An 18,956-nucleotide genomic window follows, 5' to 3' on the forward strand; every position below is an offset into this window, starting at 1 on the left:
CCATGGTGGCCAACTGGCTCTTTTCCCCAGGTTGGTTTTTGCTGTTCCAGGAGTTTGATTTAATGAAGATTCGATAAAGTCAGGCTCAACGAAGTGGGATTCGATAATGTAAGTATTCAATGTTTTGAAGGGGATCCGCTATAACTCATATTTGAAAAGGTGTAATAAAGTTGTATTTGAAATTAACAAAGGTCGTCAAATGCCAGTTGTTGTCATGTGTATTATTGAAGGGGACTGAGACAGATGAGGTTTGGGAACAAACCAGTTTGTCCAGGAACATTTTTGGCAGGGTATAGAGAGTTACATGGGATGGGCAGTGAGTGTCTTTTAAGGAAGGGATTTAAGGTTATGGAATATAGATAGGCTTGTTTAGTTGGGAAGGGAAGGGATACTTTGTAAAGGGACTTTAGAAGAAGTGAGGTAGATGTAGGTTGGGAATTAGTTGCTTTATAGGAGTGTAACTGTTAGGAGGAATTTTATTTTGGTGTGAACTTATTACCCGCCCCTCCTTCCCAATTTTTCTTTTATTTTGTTTGGTATGTTTATGGATATAGGTACTGAGTGGAGAAGAGGGGTAGGCTTGTCCCTCTTCTGTTCCCCCTCCTGGTGTTGGGGTTGATCCAATGATTTTGGAGAATGAAGTAAGTGGTAGGATGCTGCTTGATTGATAAATAAGTGAGGTATGGATGCTTCTTATTGACGATGCTTGACTGATAAGATAAGTGAGCGGGGGTGTGGACGCTTCTTATTTGGACAAGGTGAGTGGAGTAGGCTGCCTGATATACGTTATAAGGATTTTACATGGGTGGTTACAAGGTTATTGTGTTATAACTAATATTTGAAAAGATGTAATAAAGTTGTATCTTGGATTTATAAAGGTCATCGAATGTTAGTTGTCATATGTATTACTGAAGGGAACCAGGACAAAAAAAATACAGTGATGAAGAAGGATTGTTATGTAACAGATTTCAGTTTTAATACTGAATAAAATAGTGAAAACCACAGCAGTACTTACCTGGAATTGTGAGATGCTATAAATATATCAAGTACTAAGAACTTCAAAGCATATATAATTCACAGGTTAAAAGATGCAGACAACTTGTTACAATTGCAATAAAAGGTAACAAACAGAAGTTCACCACATTGATCATTAAGTCCAAAATCGACATCTTCATCATCAAGAACTCCTTTTTCCACAATTGTTACATGTGGTTGGGGCTCTGTATCAGCTGTCACTCTCTCTCTTGATTCAGTTCCACTCTACCTTCATTGCCAATCATGCCTGACTGTCGCACAAACCATCCATTACTTTGTTAAATGCTCCCAATTCCTCTTGCCTTCTTCCTGTCTGTCCTTGTATGTCATTAAAGGCAGAATATGAAAGTCAGTTGAAAAATGTTATAGGAGAGTCTAACTAACATCAAAAAGGAAGGCATCAGGAAAAATCATAAGGACTCAGTTTGTTAAAGATTTATTTTAATTATATCTCTACACTGAGCAAATGGTCATGTTTCTTTGTACACAATATATTCTGCACTTTCTGGTGGTAATTTAGGTTTGTCCATTTGGAGGCAATAAAGAGTCTGGCAACAAGGCTGCAAATTCAATGTGTGCTCTCTTAAAAAAGGACAGAGAAATAAGAAAGTCAAGTACAATTTAGAAATCTGAAGTCTCAGGCAATAGTCTTTGGAGAACATTTTTGCACAGATGGCATTCCAACTGCACATTTTCTGAAAGTAAGACTAAAAATAAGAGTATCTCCATTATCCTACTGGCAGCCTAAGGGTGAACTCTACATAATAAATTCAAAAGCTGGTCTGGGCATCCAGCATTCTTCATTTACTTATTAATTAATTCCTAATTTAAGCGATGCTCTCACTATCTAGGTGCATGCTAAATGTGATCTAGGGGTCAATGACCATCGCCAGCTTACTGCAACAGAATGGTTGTGTGTAAGCAGATTCTGGTCCTGCTTTAACAGAATTAGCAAGGAAGCATAATCAGCCAAAACTTTCAAGAGGTAACTACAGTTGCCCTAACCTACATCTTTTGTTATTGTGTCCTGCAGTAGCGGTGACCGACATGCTGCAATGATGCCTAAGATGGGGGTAGTTGTAATGTCCCAACTAAAAGCATTACCAAACATCCTGGGAGTTTAGGTGAAAAGCTTGTCTTCAGCAGAAGATGGTAACTAGTACTGATGGATTGCAGTGGTTGCTACTGATGATACACGATTACAATCAGCTTTATCCTTGTCATGCCACCCGAGCATACTGTGATCAATCCATAGTCATGTTGGCCACATGTTGGCATATGCCGACTGTAAATACTAAGTAGATTTCACACGTTGCAGAACTTCTTGCATCCCCTAACAGACAGAGAGAGTGTGCATATATGCACACACGGGTGCATGGACGCTAATGTGTGTGTGCTGTCAGTGCAATGTTACTTCTTAAAAGCCTTTGTAATGTTCCTGTAAACTATCTCACATCTCACTAGTAAAGGAGAAACACTCCTGATCAGTTCTGCTTCCACTTTTACCATAAACAGAAAGTATTTATTACTAATAAATAACAATTAAGGTTTCTGCTTAGCGATTAAAATTTATCATACCTAATATTCCCCATTTCATAGGTATACATAACACTGACATGGATATCTTACATTACCAACTCAGACACACCGGAGAGGAACTTTTTGTATTTTAACTAACCACTATTATGTGGCTAGGTACATGTCTTAGAATATAGCACAGTACTTCATTTTGAGAGCATTAACTCTAGCAAAAAGTGACAGTACTTCATTTTGAGAGCATTAACTCTAGCAAAAAGTGACAGATGAAGATGTTTACAAGCATGCATTTTTATAATATATTATCCAAGGATGTTTTAAGATTGGACTCTGCTATTCTTCTCATCGAGGTATGCAACCTGATCCCTAGATGCTTCGGTGGGTTATTTCACCTATGGAATGGGGCAGCGTGCAAACTACTAGGATTTTCTTCACTTTCTGGATAAGGGGGTACAACTCCATTTTTTTCTAATTTCCTGGAGTTCTGAAAAAAGAGTATGCAACAGTTCAAATGCCTCCTTTATTGAGTAAATATCCAGACGTGGTTACTCCCTAAAAAAATAACAATCATCAACAAACAGAAGAATACATAACTCATGTTCGGATAAGTCCTAACCACACAATACTTAAATTCTCTTGTACTAAGCTAGTGGTTAAATTGCTTACAGAAATAAGACAGCAGACAGATGTCATCTTTGACAAGTACTTTTTCCAAATGGGAAAGGTGGTGAAATGGTTGTGTGGTTAGGATTCTGGCATAAAAACATTATTGTAGAATGCTTTAATGCCAAAGACAAATTGTGATGTAGGGTAAAAGCAATTGTTTGAAGATTATAAATACTGCCATTGCACTGCATCAAAAATGATACAGCATTAGACAATGATGTGGTAGTTGTCCATGAAGAGCTGTTAGGATGGTATGCAACTGGTCTGCATTCCAGCAATGTTTTGACAAACCTTGCTTGTGCTACACGTACCAGTTGAGGTAATAGGATCCAGACTTTGTCTGCCAGTATTTTTGAGCAAAGCTTAGCTTAGCTTTGACATTCATAAAGAGAGGCAGAGAAGTAGTTTGCATATTTCTTTCTGTAGAGTTACTAAGTTAACCTTATCAACTTATTCTACTGAAACACACAGACTAGTCCCTACATCTAACTAGTCTACATTTAAATTTCACAGGTTGTTTGCTTCTACGTATAGATGGTTCACCGGTCTGTCCAGATTGACATAGAGACACACTTTATCCATGAGACAAATGGCGTTAAGGTCAATCTGAAGTGTCACTCACCTCACTTTTAGAGGTTTGCAGCCTAGTAGGTTTATCTGTTGAAAATATTGAAATCTCTGCATAGTCAAATTTAATGTTGCTTTCTTCTGTACTATTAAGGGGTCTACCCCCATGCATTTTCCCCTTCTTTGTGATGTAACATACCACCTGAAGTTAAGGTTGTCATGTGGTTTGAGAACAGACCACAGTTATGCTTGTTTATTCAGTGTCCTGGGGTACTGCAGATAACAGTGCCAATAATCTAACCTGCTTCTACAGTTCCCATACAGATCCTTAAAGGTATAACCTGAGGTCCTCTCAAATAAACACACACACATACACACACACACACACACACACACACACACACACACACACACACACACACAGTGGGAGGTGCAATTAAAGTACAGAAAAGCTTTCATAATTGATCAAAATATTTCCTACATCCATCATGTACTTGAAAAAAATGTGTAGTAAACTAATTTAGGTTATTTTGTTTCTATGTTATGCAGAAATACAGTGGTGACTTTAACATTGTTTTTCACTTCCACTGCTCCACATCTTAAAGAAATGGGCCAACAAAATGTAAAAATTTTAGACAATATATCCACAACATGCTTTCATCACATCTCCTTTCCTTAAACCTACAGAAAACATCACGTGCTACACAGTCTGGTAACGTTTTTTAAAGTTATTGTCTAAAAAGAGTGGGGTGCTTTACTTTTTCTCTAGCAGTATCAGAGCAATTAACAACCTAAATAAGCATTGCTATTATAACAGTTTTATATAGTTTTTCCTTGTTTTTTATCTTTGCATACTATGACGAGTAATTCCTTTATAATCAAAAAAGCTTGGCACAATTAATACCTTTTGGAAAAGCATGCTTTATCAGGTTACTACACCATTTCACAAAGTCTTTCACAGCATTTATTTCATGCCAGCCAGTCTAATGCATACTGTAGTAATTCTAAACTTAAAACAGGGAGAGGCTCTTAAGCAACAGTAATCGTACAATAACAGCGGCCTTTGAAAAAACCTGTAGTATAAGTAAAGCTTTTGGCCACCCTTTATGTATCGCCCAATGTACGTTAAAATTTTAAAGCTGTTACTTATGCCATACTCTTCTATTATAAACTAGGAATAAAACAGGAGCAGCTTAATCAACTCATGTATTACAAGAAATTATAACTGTATCTCTGCTCATAACTTCATTTGGTTATATGATCTGAAAACAGACATTAATAAATTCATATCACAATATTTACTCTAAAGTGATTTTTTAGAATACATTTCTGGATTATCTCTGTCATTTTGAGTATCATCTGCTTTTCTTATAATCAAATACATTCAAATTACTCAATAATGCTCCTTCTCAGGTTTGAGCTGATATTATTAGTTGTTTTAATGCATTTTGCTTGCATTATTAAAAATTAAAATAACCTTACTTAAGGCAGTTTTCATTTTCTTTTCAGTATTCTTCATGTTTTAATCACCTGTAGAATTAATAATAATAAGTAAATGAATAATTACAAAGTAAATGTTCTAAAAAGAAAGAAAGAAGAAAAAACATTCTTTTTAAACTACAAGAGCAGTCATGTATTAGATCTAAATATAGCTGATTTATCTATGTTACACAAACTCATTTCTCACATTATCTTCTACGCCCACGTGGCTAGAAACAGGGTTTATTGCAAAATAATAAAACACACAATAACAGATCATGTAACAGTGATAGCTAAATAAATAAATAAAACCACATTATCTCTATAAACAGAACACAAATCTACAGAAATCATCAAACACCAGAATAACACATGCAAAACCACTAAATTCACAAAAAAAAAATCTCCATTGCCATGATAAGAACCTCATATTACTTGCAATGCCTCAAGTGTCAAATACCACTTGCCAAAAAGAGACAAAATAAAATACACTTGAAATTACTTGAATCCATTATAACATTTTATCCTGCACCTAGATCTGCCACATAACACTGCTGCTTTTTAAATTACACATGTTTTCTGGGAATCATGTTAAATCACTGAAAGTAGTTTTGACGAAGGTAAAACATTTTTCACCAAAATGACTTTCAGTGAACAAAAGAAAACATTTTTGTAGGGGGCAAGTGCCCCTGCACCTCTCCTCCATGTGAGGAACCCCCCACATCTCCAAACATATATACTAACTCCAAGGTCACACAACAGAGAGAAGGAAATTGCAAACTACACTGTTGATAAAGTTAGCTTCACTGAACAGAGTTCAGACATTTTATGCTCAGTAAAACTAAGTTCATCAATTAGACACATTCACATTTTTTTTGAGGGGGGGGGGGTTGTCAAACACACACGTACATCCCAAAACTGTACTTTTCTGAGTATGTGCCACACCTCAACGTGCTACAACATGCATGTTCCTGCACTAACAATATATTGTTCTTTACTAACTCATTAGGTATAGTTTTATACCTAAGGCACATGTTGAAAGCAATAGCCATTAATCCTTAAAAGAATGTCAATGCAATGTGTTCATATAGACTTTAAACTAAGAAAAAGCAAAAAAAAGGAAAAGAAATAGAAAAAACTAAAAGCATATCATCATGTAACATTTTCTGCTCATAAATATAATTCCATTCCAGGTCTTTTTTTATGATTTAATATTTTACAAATGGTATGTCCTGCACTGCAAAGCATATGACAGGCCAATGGCTGTTTGCTTAAAAACACAGGTATCTAACTTTTTTTATTAGCTAGATGTGGTTTGGAAATGTTAAGAATGAAAACAAAAGCAATTCCAGAACAAACAACATGATAGCGGTCAAATCGTTAGAATATTCAGGATTCTGAGCTTCCAGAAGTTGCTTTTTTTTTTGCTTGATTATATTATTTACTACACGTTTTATTGGTTCTGCTTATTTAATACTGTATTTAAAATTACAAACTAAACTATACTGTTTGTACTGCATTTCTTTGCCTTTCTGTGTCTCTTAAATTGTATGTTCTTGCAATTTTCACTGTTGCCAAACATTTTTCTGTTTTCACTGTTTGCAAAGTAATTGTTGCAACTTTTCACTCTTTGCAAAGCATCTGTTCTATTTGTTCTGTTTTCCCACCAAGCAGTGTTTTAAATAACTGATTTGTTTAATGTTTAAAGCATTATTTAGTGTCTTCTTCCTGTTTTTTCTGTTTAAAACATTTTTTGGTGTCTCCCTGCTGCTTTTCTGTTGTTTAAAACATGTTTAGTGTTTCCCGCCCAAATTAGTATAGCTAGTAAATGTAGAATAGTCCAGATACAGGTTTTGCTGCGTCTGAATCTGTTTGTAGTGGCTGTTGTATTCTGAGCACATTTTCCAAGCCATCTTTGATTGGAAGCAGTCCTTCTGCAGTCTTGTCAGAGAAGTGTGCTGATTGTAACCTGTCTGGTGAAGGGTAATTGGTCCAGGGCTTGGAGTAAGCACCTTCATTAGTTCTTTTGAGTTTTCTAAAAATTTTTAAGTTTTTAGCTTCTGGTATTTAAGCCCCACATTTTAGTGGGTTTCTGCTTCTTTGCAAGTCGCACAGCACCATGCACTGCCACTCAATTGTGCGCCATAGCTGGACAGATAATTTTGACAATTTTTCCCTTAGATATAGCTGTCGTACATTAGTGTAGTCCTCATCTTAAAGTATATCTATTGTCTAAGAAGTATTGCTAGTGAGTTGTGACCAATTAAACCACCAGCCAAAAACCCTGTCAGAAATAACCATCTACAGAGTACCGCCTAAATCCGTCCTGGAAGCACCCCCATTGTGATAACAGTTCTTCAAACCTAGCATTATGAACTGCTGGACTACCCTTGTTTCTCCTGCCAGCCTTGTTGACTTGGGTCTCCTGAGGCAGTGCAGCAACTACCTCATGTACACTGACAATCCCGATCCTCTAGTAATAGAGTGCGAGAGATGTATCTGCACCAAGAATCCTGAATCCATGTTCTCTCGCACTCAAAACAGTAACACTGAAGAGGTTATCAACTCACCCACCACTCCTCATGCAAGTAATACACTACTCATGTCCTTAGTACGCATCCAACATATAAATCAATATATGCAGAGGTTCTCTCAAAAAACTTATTGAAACACCAGAGACCTCAAAAACAAAAGACTGCTACAACTAACACAGTTCCCACAGCACTCAAGACACAGGGAAATGCCAGCGCCTCACCTACCAAGCCCTTAAGGCATAATACTCAAAAAACAAATGTTCTTGTCATTGGAGACTCCATAGTGAAACACACAGATGTCCCACTCACTAGGTTAGATAAGGGGAAAGTCACGGTCAGTCTTCTGTCTGCTGCCAGGATTCGTCAGCTCATGCATGCGCTCAGGTCTCTTGGCAACAAGTACCATTATGACTCTGTCATAGTTCATGGAGTGAACAACATGTGACATACCTCACTGGCCTATATGAAGAGAGATATGATTGAGCTCTCTGAGTATGTGTCCCAGGCAGATATGTCCCTAGCTTTGAGAAGCATATTACCTCACCTAGAATGATGCCACAGTATAAACAAAAAATGATTGATTTCAATAATTGGCTTAGATTCTGGTATTATACAAAGGGAATCCAGTTTCTGTCAGCCTGGAATGACATGGTCGACAAACCTCGCTGCTTTGCCAGAGACAGTTTGTACCTGGCACCACTAGGCTTTCGGCTGCTGGCAAAGGCTCTTGCCTCCCTCATAGTGTCTTTTTTAGACAAGGTCTCAAAAACAAAATTGCTGATGTGAAAATTGCCAACCATAACAAAATAAGGGTTATGCTGCTAAACACTAGAAGCTTAAACCAAAAACTACACACCCTGGAAGCATTTCTATCACTGGAGGATGTAGATGTCTGTGCAGTCACAGAAATCTAGTTCAAGGCCTCAGAGAGTACCCTGCCCTTGCAAGACTACAATGCCTTCCACACCTTCAGACTGCAAAACGAATGTGTGAGAACCAAAGGAAGTGGTGTTTCTATCTATATTAGAGATAAATTCAACTCCCAACTAGTTATACTGGACAACTCCATGGAGTCATTCCATGTTCTGATTACTATGGGTAAGACCTCTTTTCAAGTCATAGCTAGTTCTAGATGCCCCTCCACAGATCATGATGCACATCAGGCCTACCTAACCAAACTGGAGTCAATCCAAATATTGCTAAACACTCTAGTCAAGGGGGATTTCAATTATCCCACCATCAACTAGCAAACCTACTCTAGCCCTAACTCACTAGCGCCAAAGTTCCTTTCCTTGACTTTGTTAACTGAAATGCCCTGGAACAAATTGTTCAAACCCCAACAAAAGGAACAAACATACTAGATCTGGTCCTCACTAATATGACAAACAGATGCACCACTGCAACTGTCGGACCCTCATTAGTTAAATCTGACCACAAATCAGTCATCTTTGAACTGGCACTAACATCAGAACTTAGAAAGGGTGAAATCAGACTTAAAAACTTCACCAGATCAAGCTATACCCGCCAAGGGAGAAGGTATAAATGCATTCCAAGTCCCACCCCTAGCTGTTAGTGGTAACTACACCAAAGCTTACACTAAAGCCATGTTTTATCACTTGTATAAGTGTATAAACTCAGCTGTTCCAGAGATAATCAAAGCCAGAGACCCAAGTAAAAAAAAAAGCTACCCTAGTGGACATCCAGCATCAACAAACTTTAACAAACATAAAATTAAGAAAACTAAAATGAGGCCACAACAATGGAAAAGCACCCTCCTCAGCCTCAATAGGCAAATAAGACAACATATCAAATTCTCTAAGGGTAACTTTGAGAAAAACTTATCAATCACAGCCAAGGATAATAATAAGGCCTTTTACAGCTACATACATTGCCTAAAAGGTAGGATCCAAGCATGTGCAGAACTAGTGACTAACAGTATCACACACACTGATACTGCAGAAATAGCAAACCTGCTAGCAGACAAATTTAATGAAAATTTCACCCCTTATCCTCTCCAAACTTATCATAAACCTTGCCCCCACTCCCCCCACCCTACATATCCAAAGAGCAGGTCATTAAAGTCTTGTATAATGTAAAAAAAATAGCCTTTATGAGACCAGATGGCAGGCCAGGCTGTCTTTTAAACAGGCTAAAACATGAACTGGCATCACCATTAAGTACCCTGTTCAGTAATAGTTTAACCACAGGCTTTGTTCCTGCAGAATGGAGAACAGCAACAGTTATTCCCCTCCAGAAAGGTGACTTAGAAATCGAACCAAGGCATTATAGACCCATAAGTCTGACCAGCCTCATCTGTAAAGCCATGAGATGTATCATCATGGACCTCATAAACAAAAACCTAGGTGACCTCCAAACCCTGGATCCGACCCAATTTGGACTTGTCAAGGGCAGATCCTGCCTGTTAAACCTGGTGGAGTTCTACAAAAATCTGACCAGGGCAATTGATGAGGGCAAATCTGTACACAATCATATCTTGACTTGGCAAAGGCCTTTGATACAATCCCATATTCAGGCATTACCAATAAATGTAGCTAACTGAATGTAAACCCCTTTGTTGTATGATAGGTTGCCAACTGGCTCACAAACCAGTCACACACTATCAAAGTGGGTGACTCCACATCCACAAGCAGACCTGTCATCAGCAGGGTGCCACAAGGGCCAGTGCTGGGCCACCTACTATTTGGTATATACATCTCAGTAGTTCAGGTCAAAACCAAGGGGCTGTGGCTGACCAAGTTTGCAGATGACTGCAAACTAGGTGCAATTACTGAATTCCCAAATGATGTCAGTATACTTCAGGAGGGTCTTATGCAGACCAACAACTGGTGTCATAGTCACGGTCTCAAACTGAATACAAAGAAATGCATCATCATTCCCTTTGATAAAAACAATGTCTCTTCACACTATCAAATTAACAACACCCTATGTGCCTACAAAGTGGTAAGAGATCTGAGATCACAAATAGACTGCGACCTTAACTTTGACCACCATGTGTCTATTGTAGAAAGGAAGGCTTTCTATGCAACTCACTTGATTAGCAAAGGAATCGGCTCTAGAGCAAAAGAGGTTATAACCCTTCTACACTCATCACTAATCAGGCCCATAATTGAGTGTAACACCCCTTTCAGCATGTACCGTACAAAGCACCTGCATCAATTGGAGAGACCTCAGAGGTTTCTAACTGAGAAGATCAAGGGACTCTACCACGTGCCTTATACAGACCAAGTAAAGCCCTTGTCACTACAGTCAATATTGCATAGACTTCTTAGGTGAGACTTATGCCTGGTTTACAGAGCAATCTCTGACCCAATCCTAAAGAATTTGCTGAACATCTGTAAATCAAACGGGACTAGCACAACCCATTTAAGAGACCTAAGTATGGCCTGCAGTCTGAATAGGACATGCTGGAGGCACAATTTTTCTCCCAGCAACTGCTGCATCTTTGGAATAGGCTTCCAATTCATGTGAAGCAGCGCACCTCTATGACACTGTTCAAAAGGAACCTGGACGAGTAGATGGGGTACCATAAATTCTTACCAGGGATAATGCCCACCTGAACATGGGCAGTCATTAACAAATACAATCCTGGGAATTGATTAGAGTATCTGTGGTATTACATTGGGATGAAATAGCTAGGCTTGAAATGACTTCCGGGTCAATAGCCTAGTAACCTCCTATGGTCCTATAAGATGGACATATTTGATATTGACGTAGACAGAATATGCAGCTTTATGGACATACTGAATGGACACTTCACACTTTGGCATTGTTCAGCATTCACACCATATCTGTGTCTTTCTCCCCCTTTTAGCCTGTTTCATACATAAAAATGGAATACATTTGCATGCAGCTATGGACAAAAATGTGAAGTTTTAAATATGACATTTTAATTCAAGTGGTGTAAAAAGGTAATAAAACTCTAACTGGTGAAAAAAAATGGAATTGTTTAATGCTAGGAGGCTACAACCACCAAGGTATATGCACCATAATAAGTTTAAAGATTTATATATTCTCTAAGAAAATGTTAAATAAACTGTTATATCATAGATTTATATATTCTCTAGGAAAATGTTAAATAAACTGTTATATCATACATCATATACCAAAAGTCATGAAAAGAAATACAGAAACCATGTGTGTGTATTACTTGCAAGTTTTTTTACGTGCCCGTTGCAAAATATGTTTTTCAAATTGTAAACAATCATGTATCTGCCATGTGAAAAATGACTGCTAAGACATTCATGAAGTGGTGTGAAAAGAAAAGTTATAGCTGATGGCAGTGAAAGGAATCAGATATATGCAGAGAGAGTTATTAAATGCAGTGCAATCCTTATAGCTCATGTCCATATTTTCACTATATGAAGTTTATTAAAAGTGCTTCTTGGTTTTCTGAAGTTAATTTTAAAATGGCAATTTGGACTGCATGCAAAAATCTTTTGAAAGGCTGAAAAAAGGTCTAATTTGTCTTCAACCAAAGTGGCAGCCATCACATTTCATGAGGTAATTACAAGACATGAGTATGCTGTAAGTCAGTGAGTAAAATATTAACTCTGTCAAAGTAAAAAGAAAAAATTACTGCGGTAAATAAGGGATTATAACTTAGTTATTCATGGCTCCAGGCTTAGATTTCAGAATGCTTCTTATTCAGTTGTGTGTCTCATGTGTTATCATACTGTTTTTTTTAATTTCATACATTTATTAACCAGGTAAGCACACTGGACATGTCTGTTTTCTCAGGTAAAACCTGGAAATACTCTCAGGTCAGGTCCGAAAGTCACACAGTAGGTCAAATGGATGTAAAAGAATCAAACCTTGTACCATCTCAGAGCCTTAATCATCAATCATTTTTTTGGATGCCCGTATCTGTAAGGATTCCAGAGAGGAGCTTACTACAATGTTATTCAGAAAGTCCTGTAGGAAGAATGCACTGTTGCAATGTAACAGCATGCACCCAGGCTTTGTTTATAAAAACATTTTGAAGAGTCAGTGTATGCGCATTTCTAGACTGAACAGCAGTGATGAGGGTTTTCAGAGGGACATTTTGAATTTGACGAGTGAGTTTTTGGAAAGGGGTTATGAAGAGAACAAAATGAATGCAGTATTCAGGGATGCACATACTTTTAGAAGAGATAGGGCATGACCCCATTTTTCTAAGAAGGTTAGTAATCATATAGTTAAGGAGAGAGCTGCTTCATCTCCAATACGAAATGTCCCAATATCCCTTTATTACACTGGTGGTGTTCGAGCCATTACTTTGTTTGTTTGTGTCTTTCGGCTTTTCCCGGCTAGGGGTCGCCACAGCGGAACTCCAGTCTGCTAATGATTGGCAGTAGATTTTTATGTACTGGCTTGCCAGGCCTAACGCACAACCTTCAACGAAGGAACACCCATTCACGCATGTCGCTACACAGAAGATGCTCTAACTGAGAATCAAACGGACAACGTCTAACTGTGAGGCGACAATGCTACCGCAGCACCATGTTCGAGCCATTACTAATATTATTAAATCTAATTGGTCTGTCCTACACTTAGATAATCATATTAAAGAAATAGTAGGAGATAGCCCTTGTTTTAGTTTTAAGAACAAGAAATCCTTGAAGAGACAGTTCTGCTACAATAGTAATAATAATTTTAAGAGAAAGAAGAATCCACTGTGTTCAGTTGGGATGCAGCACTGTCACAAGTGTAATTTTTGTTCTTTTGTTGATGTGCCTATTTCTTTTGTACATCCAGTGACATTGGTCCCATTTAGATTTAACGTAAGTGCTAATTGTAGCACCAGAAATGTGATATACTTAGCCAGCTGCAGGGCAGGTCTATAACACAACTTCGAACTAGCATAAGTCCGAACATTGTAATATCGAACCCTAAAGTCCGAAATCCAACAATAACAAAAACAAAGAACAGCAATTTTTTTCCCAGGGAAAAAATTCCCTGTTTTGTGACAAAAAAAAAATTAAACCTTAAACTTAAACTAATGTGGGGGCTTTGCGCCCCACACCCCCCAATTTGGGGGGGTTGTGCCCCCCACACCCCTCCTACTTAAATATACCAACTCTGAGATCACACTACAGTGAAGGAACTAGCAAAGCCTGCAGCCCACTGATTTTTTTCCCTGAGAAAAAAAATCGATGTGCCGTGGCTTCGCTATGTTTGAATTTCAGACTTTAGGGTTCCATATTACAATGTTCAAACTTATTTTAATTTGACGTTATGATATAGACGCCTGCAGGGCTTGTCTGTGTTTGTATGTTGGCAAGACGAATCGTTCATTAATGGAAAGCATGAGGAAACATACGTATTATATTCGTATTGGAGAATTACAAAGTGCACTAGCTAAATAGTATGTTGATCATGGACAAGATCACCTGTTTAGTTTTAGGGTAATAGAAAATGCTATTATGAGTGAATGTAAAGGAGATTTTATTTATTTTACAGAAAGCCATGAACTTTATTGGATCATAAGATTCAGGTACAAGCAAGCAAAATCTGAGGGTAATGCTACTCAATGCTAGAAGTCTAAACCTCAAAATGCATTCACTCGAGGCACTCCTTAAAATGGAGAATATCGACATCTGTGCAGTGACACAGACCTGGTTCAAGACTCCAGAGAGCACCCCTGCATTACCAGGCTATAATTCATACCACACCTTTCGGCCACCAAACCTGGACCGAAACACTAAAGGTGGAGGCGTGTCCATATACATTAAGGATATCCACACCTCCAGGCTAGTTGCTCAGCATAATGCATCCGAGATTATCAAAGTGCAACTAACTCTGGGCAGGACTGCAATCCAAATTGTAACTTGCTATAGATCCCCCACCATGCCACAGGATTCCCACTCCTCATTTCTTGATACACTGGAAAATATTAGGGTACAACCCAACACCCTAATAATGGGGGATTTCAACTACCCCACCATTAAATGGGAAAACTACTCATGTACCAACTGTTTTGCTCAATGTTTTTTGGAATTCATAAATTCCAACTCCTTGAATCAACTTATCCACACCCCCACCAGGGGCAGCAATATCCTAGACCTGGTGATTACCAACATGGGCGACTATGTTCCACACCAGAGGTCAATTCCTCATTGGTCAGATCCGACCACAAGCTAATCAGCCTGGACATCCACATCCCACCCCCACCCCCCATTAGGGAACAACCGTAAAACATTTATCCAAAGCCAACTTCACGCTTCTTAAGACAGAAGTGGCAAACTTCACAACACCCATGCAGACGGACAATAGAGGCACGACTGGTGAATCCTACACAAATGCACTTTATAAGCACTTACATGAGTGCATGGATCGTGCTATACCTAACAGAACCAAGATACTATCCTCCAAAAAAAGGAAGCCAATCTGGTGGTCCACTGCCATAAACAAACTCTACAACAGTAGAAAGAAACTGTTGCAAAAAAGAGTAAAATCCCATGACTGGAAGAACTCCCTGGTCAGCCTCAGTAAGAAACTGAGATCCCTTATAAAATCCTCCAAAGCTAGTTATGAAAACAAAATTGCCACTGATTCTAAAGATAACCACAAAGCATTCTATAGCTATGTCAAGAATTTTAATGGCAATACTCAGATCTGCTCTGAGTTACAGCACAGTAGCACTAAATATACAGAACCAACTGATATTGCCAACATCCTGAAAGATAGGTTCAGTGCTAACTTTACCCCCCTCACCCCCTAAAGGGCCCATCTCTATACCAGAAGAATGCAAAGTTCCTGTAATCACAACTGCACAGGTAAAAACCACACTTTCCAAAGCCAAGAACACAGCATCCATGGGACCTGACAACATCTCAGGCTACGTTCTACATGAACTACAGAATGAAATGGCACCCCACCTAAGCACCATGGTCACTCATAGCCTCACCTCAGGCTTTGTGCCCACTGAATGGTGCACAGTGACAGTTATCCCACTCCACAAAAAGTGAGCCACCACAGACCCTGGGAACTATGACCCCATTAGCCTAACAAGCCTGGTCTGCAAGGCCATGGAACGTATCATCATGGAACTTATAAACAAAGACATTGGTAATCTCCAAACTCTGGACCCCACCCAGTTTGGGTTTGTAAAAGGCAGATCATGTCTCCTAAACCTGATTGACTTCTTTGAAGCAGTCACCAAAGCCATAGACGAGGGTAAGGTGGTTCACACAGCCTTTCTAGATCTCGCCAAGGCTTTTGACACCATCCCCCACTCTGGAATTATAGGTAAGCTCACTAAACTAGGTATAAATCCCTATGTCACAAGATGGGTTGCCAACTGGCTCACTGACAGACTCTACACTGTGAAAGTAACAGTCTCCAAATCCAACTTCAGACCAGTGACAAGTGGAGTACCACAGGGTTCAGTCCTGGGTCCTGTTCTGTTTGATATCTACTTTTCTGAAGTACAGCCTAACACAGAAGGTCTTTGGCTAACAAAGTTTGCAGATGACTGCAAACTAGGAGCCATAATTGAAACTCCTAATGATGTGGGCATCCTACAAAAGAGCATCACTGAGACAGATGCCTGGTGTCAAAGCCATGGCCTCAAGCTCAATGCCAAAAAGTGCATTGTCACCTCCTTTGGTAAAAACTCTGTACCCATGAGCTAATACATAGGTGGTAGTCTACTTAATACTGAAAGTGTGATAAGAGACCTTGGGACACAGGTGGACAGTAGTCTCTCCTTTGATAATCACATCATCACAGTAGTCAGGAAATCCTTCTATGTGGCACACCTCATCACAAAAGGTTTCTCATCTAGGAAAAAAGAGGTTATTGTTCCCCTCTACTCATCATTCATTAGACCCATTATAGAGTACAATGCCCCTTTTGATATGTACCTCACAGGACATCTACAACAACTGGAAAGGCTGCAGAAATACCTCACAAAGAGGATTACCAACCTCAAACAGATGCCCTATGCAGACCGACTAAAAAAACTCCAGCTTTACTCCGTCGCATATTGCCTACTCAGAGGCTATCTCTGCCTAACATACAAAGCTATGTCAAACCCAGAGCTGTTGGACATGCTACACTTAAAGAAATCCCAATCCCTCCGAGCTACATGCTTTAGGGACCTAAACCTTGTCACCACAATGAACAGAACATGCTGAAGGGATAGAGTCCTGTCCCAGAGACTTCCCATACTCTGGAACAAACTACCTATCTATGTCAAACAGAGCTCCTCATTAGCACTCCAAGAAAAATCTTGATGATTGGCTGGGAAATAGGAAATTCACCTCGGGGATCACCTCTGTGGCTCTGCTCGACAGGGGCACAGGAAAATAATTTTCTTGGGTGGCAAATGCCAGGGTACATTTTTGGTTAGGCTTCTATGAAAGGGTTCCTATTGGAACATCGAATTTTAAATTGTTCGAATCACTAAAGGTTGACCTTTTATGATCGAGCAATTGAAAATTCAAAATCTTCAAAATGAACATTAAAAAAAAAAAAGAAAAAGTAAAGGGTGTAACCGCTATGAACCTATGTAATGGTAGGGTTTATTTAAAGCCCGGTCTCAAGGCTAGAGACCTTTTCAGATAATTTAAATATTTAATTGATGTTAAGACGTGTTTGGTTAATTTGAATTTATGTTTAGGGTTGATTGGCTATGTTTTTATATTTATATGACTTGTAGAGTTGTTTTATTTGATATGGTCTGATGAAACACTAAACTGGTGTGAAAGCACTTTCCCATTTTAATAAACTGCTACATTTTTACTTGGACTACTGTTTTATTTGGACGTAATTGCCTTTGGCTGTGTTTCTGTGCTTTTTGGTTTTAACAGTGTTTAATTTTAGCCCACATGTTGTTTCTCATGTACATGATATTACTGAAGAATGGATGCGATATCTGTACTATGCAGATTCATAGATTTACAGGTACTCCAAGACCATAGAGTCATGTGACCATTCGTACCTTGATAGTATCCTTCTTCAAGGCCATGCCAGGCAACCCTGTAGTAAATTTGTGGACACAGATCTAGTGGTGTAGCTTACATTTAAAGGAGAATAGTGGGCATCACTGGCCAACATGCGGGGGAAGGTTATTCCAGAGATTTGTAAGGTACCTGTTTATAAACATGTCCCTCCACCACTTATTAGATGATATACCGCTACAGACATCTTTTTCTCAGCAACAAATGTTGGGCCTTATCAATTTTCAGGACTGTTTGGATTCCATCTATGGTTAGTTTGGTTGTGGATGACTAAAGTTAAATCCAGCAGACATAGGGTGTGCTTTACATATTGAAGTGAGAGGTTCACTAGCTTTATTCCCTTCCCTGTTAATACTCTGTGGTGATATTCACCTTCAGATACATCAGGGGCTCTAAATTTTGCAGTTATTCTTGATAAGAAGCTAACCATTCAAGATAGGTGTCAGCTGTTGTGAAGTTATTATACTTTTATCTCAAGAATATCTCTTGGTTTTAAAATCTTACCCTATAGTTATTTATGCACTGATGTCCTCAAGAGTTAATTGCTGCTTCTTATTTATTTATTCATTTATTCATTCATTCATACATGCAATTTGTTAATCAGGTAGGTGGGCTAGTCCAAGGACCACAAACGCTGCCATCCTGAGCACTCAAGGCAAAAACAGCACCTCTAGTATTGCTGTTTAACTGAGACCATCATATTTTGATCTAGAATCTTTGCTGTGAATCTGAAACTTAGCAGCCATGGAATAGAGCACCATGCAATGTTTTGAGCACATTACCTTGGTTTTGTATGAGCCCTTCTTGCAGCATGATCCAGGGTTCTGACTACTATATATATATCGGTTGATTCCTGATGCAATGACATCTCAAAGTGATTCCCTGAGTGCCATGTAGAACATCTCACTGGTCATCTATATCTCCCTATCTGGTGGATATCTTTACCTCTGGGAATCAGTATACTGATTGTAACAAGTCTACCAGAATTACCAAGAAGTTGCATCTTTTTAGGAGGGTATAACTGAATCCAAGGGAAAGGAATCATTCAAATTCTAGACACTTACCTATAGACTATTCCAATGGCTATATATTATACTGTTTAGCTCTGATTTTACATTGTTTTATTTTAAATTGTTACTGTCTATTCTATTATTTTACATTAATTATCTGACTTGCT

At 38.6% G+C, this 18,956-nt stretch overlaps 1 protein-coding gene across 1 annotated transcript in view; it reads right to left on the bottom strand.

Moving 5' to 3' along the window:
- The window catches only part of LOC122806655 (putative GPI-anchored protein pfl2), a 160,555-nt gene that overhangs the window by 118,700 nt on the left and 22,899 nt on the right, over positions 1 to 18,956 (bottom strand). The window contains exon 2 of the mRNA XM_044077257.1: positions 5,287 to 5,334. Coding sequence (XP_043933192.1) covers positions 5,287 to 5,323 — 37 coding nt within the window. The 5' untranslated portion in view covers positions 5,324 to 5,334. The remainder of the gene's footprint in view (positions 1 to 5,286; positions 5,335 to 18,956) is intronic.

Source organism: Protopterus annectens, chromosome 7.part0 (genome assembly GCF_019279795.1).
Source record: "Protopterus annectens isolate FY-2018-M chromosome 7.part0, PAN1.0, whole genome shotgun sequence".
In the NCBI taxonomy this organism is placed as follows: domain Eukaryota; kingdom Metazoa; phylum Chordata; order Ceratodontiformes; family Protopteridae; genus Protopterus; species Protopterus annectens.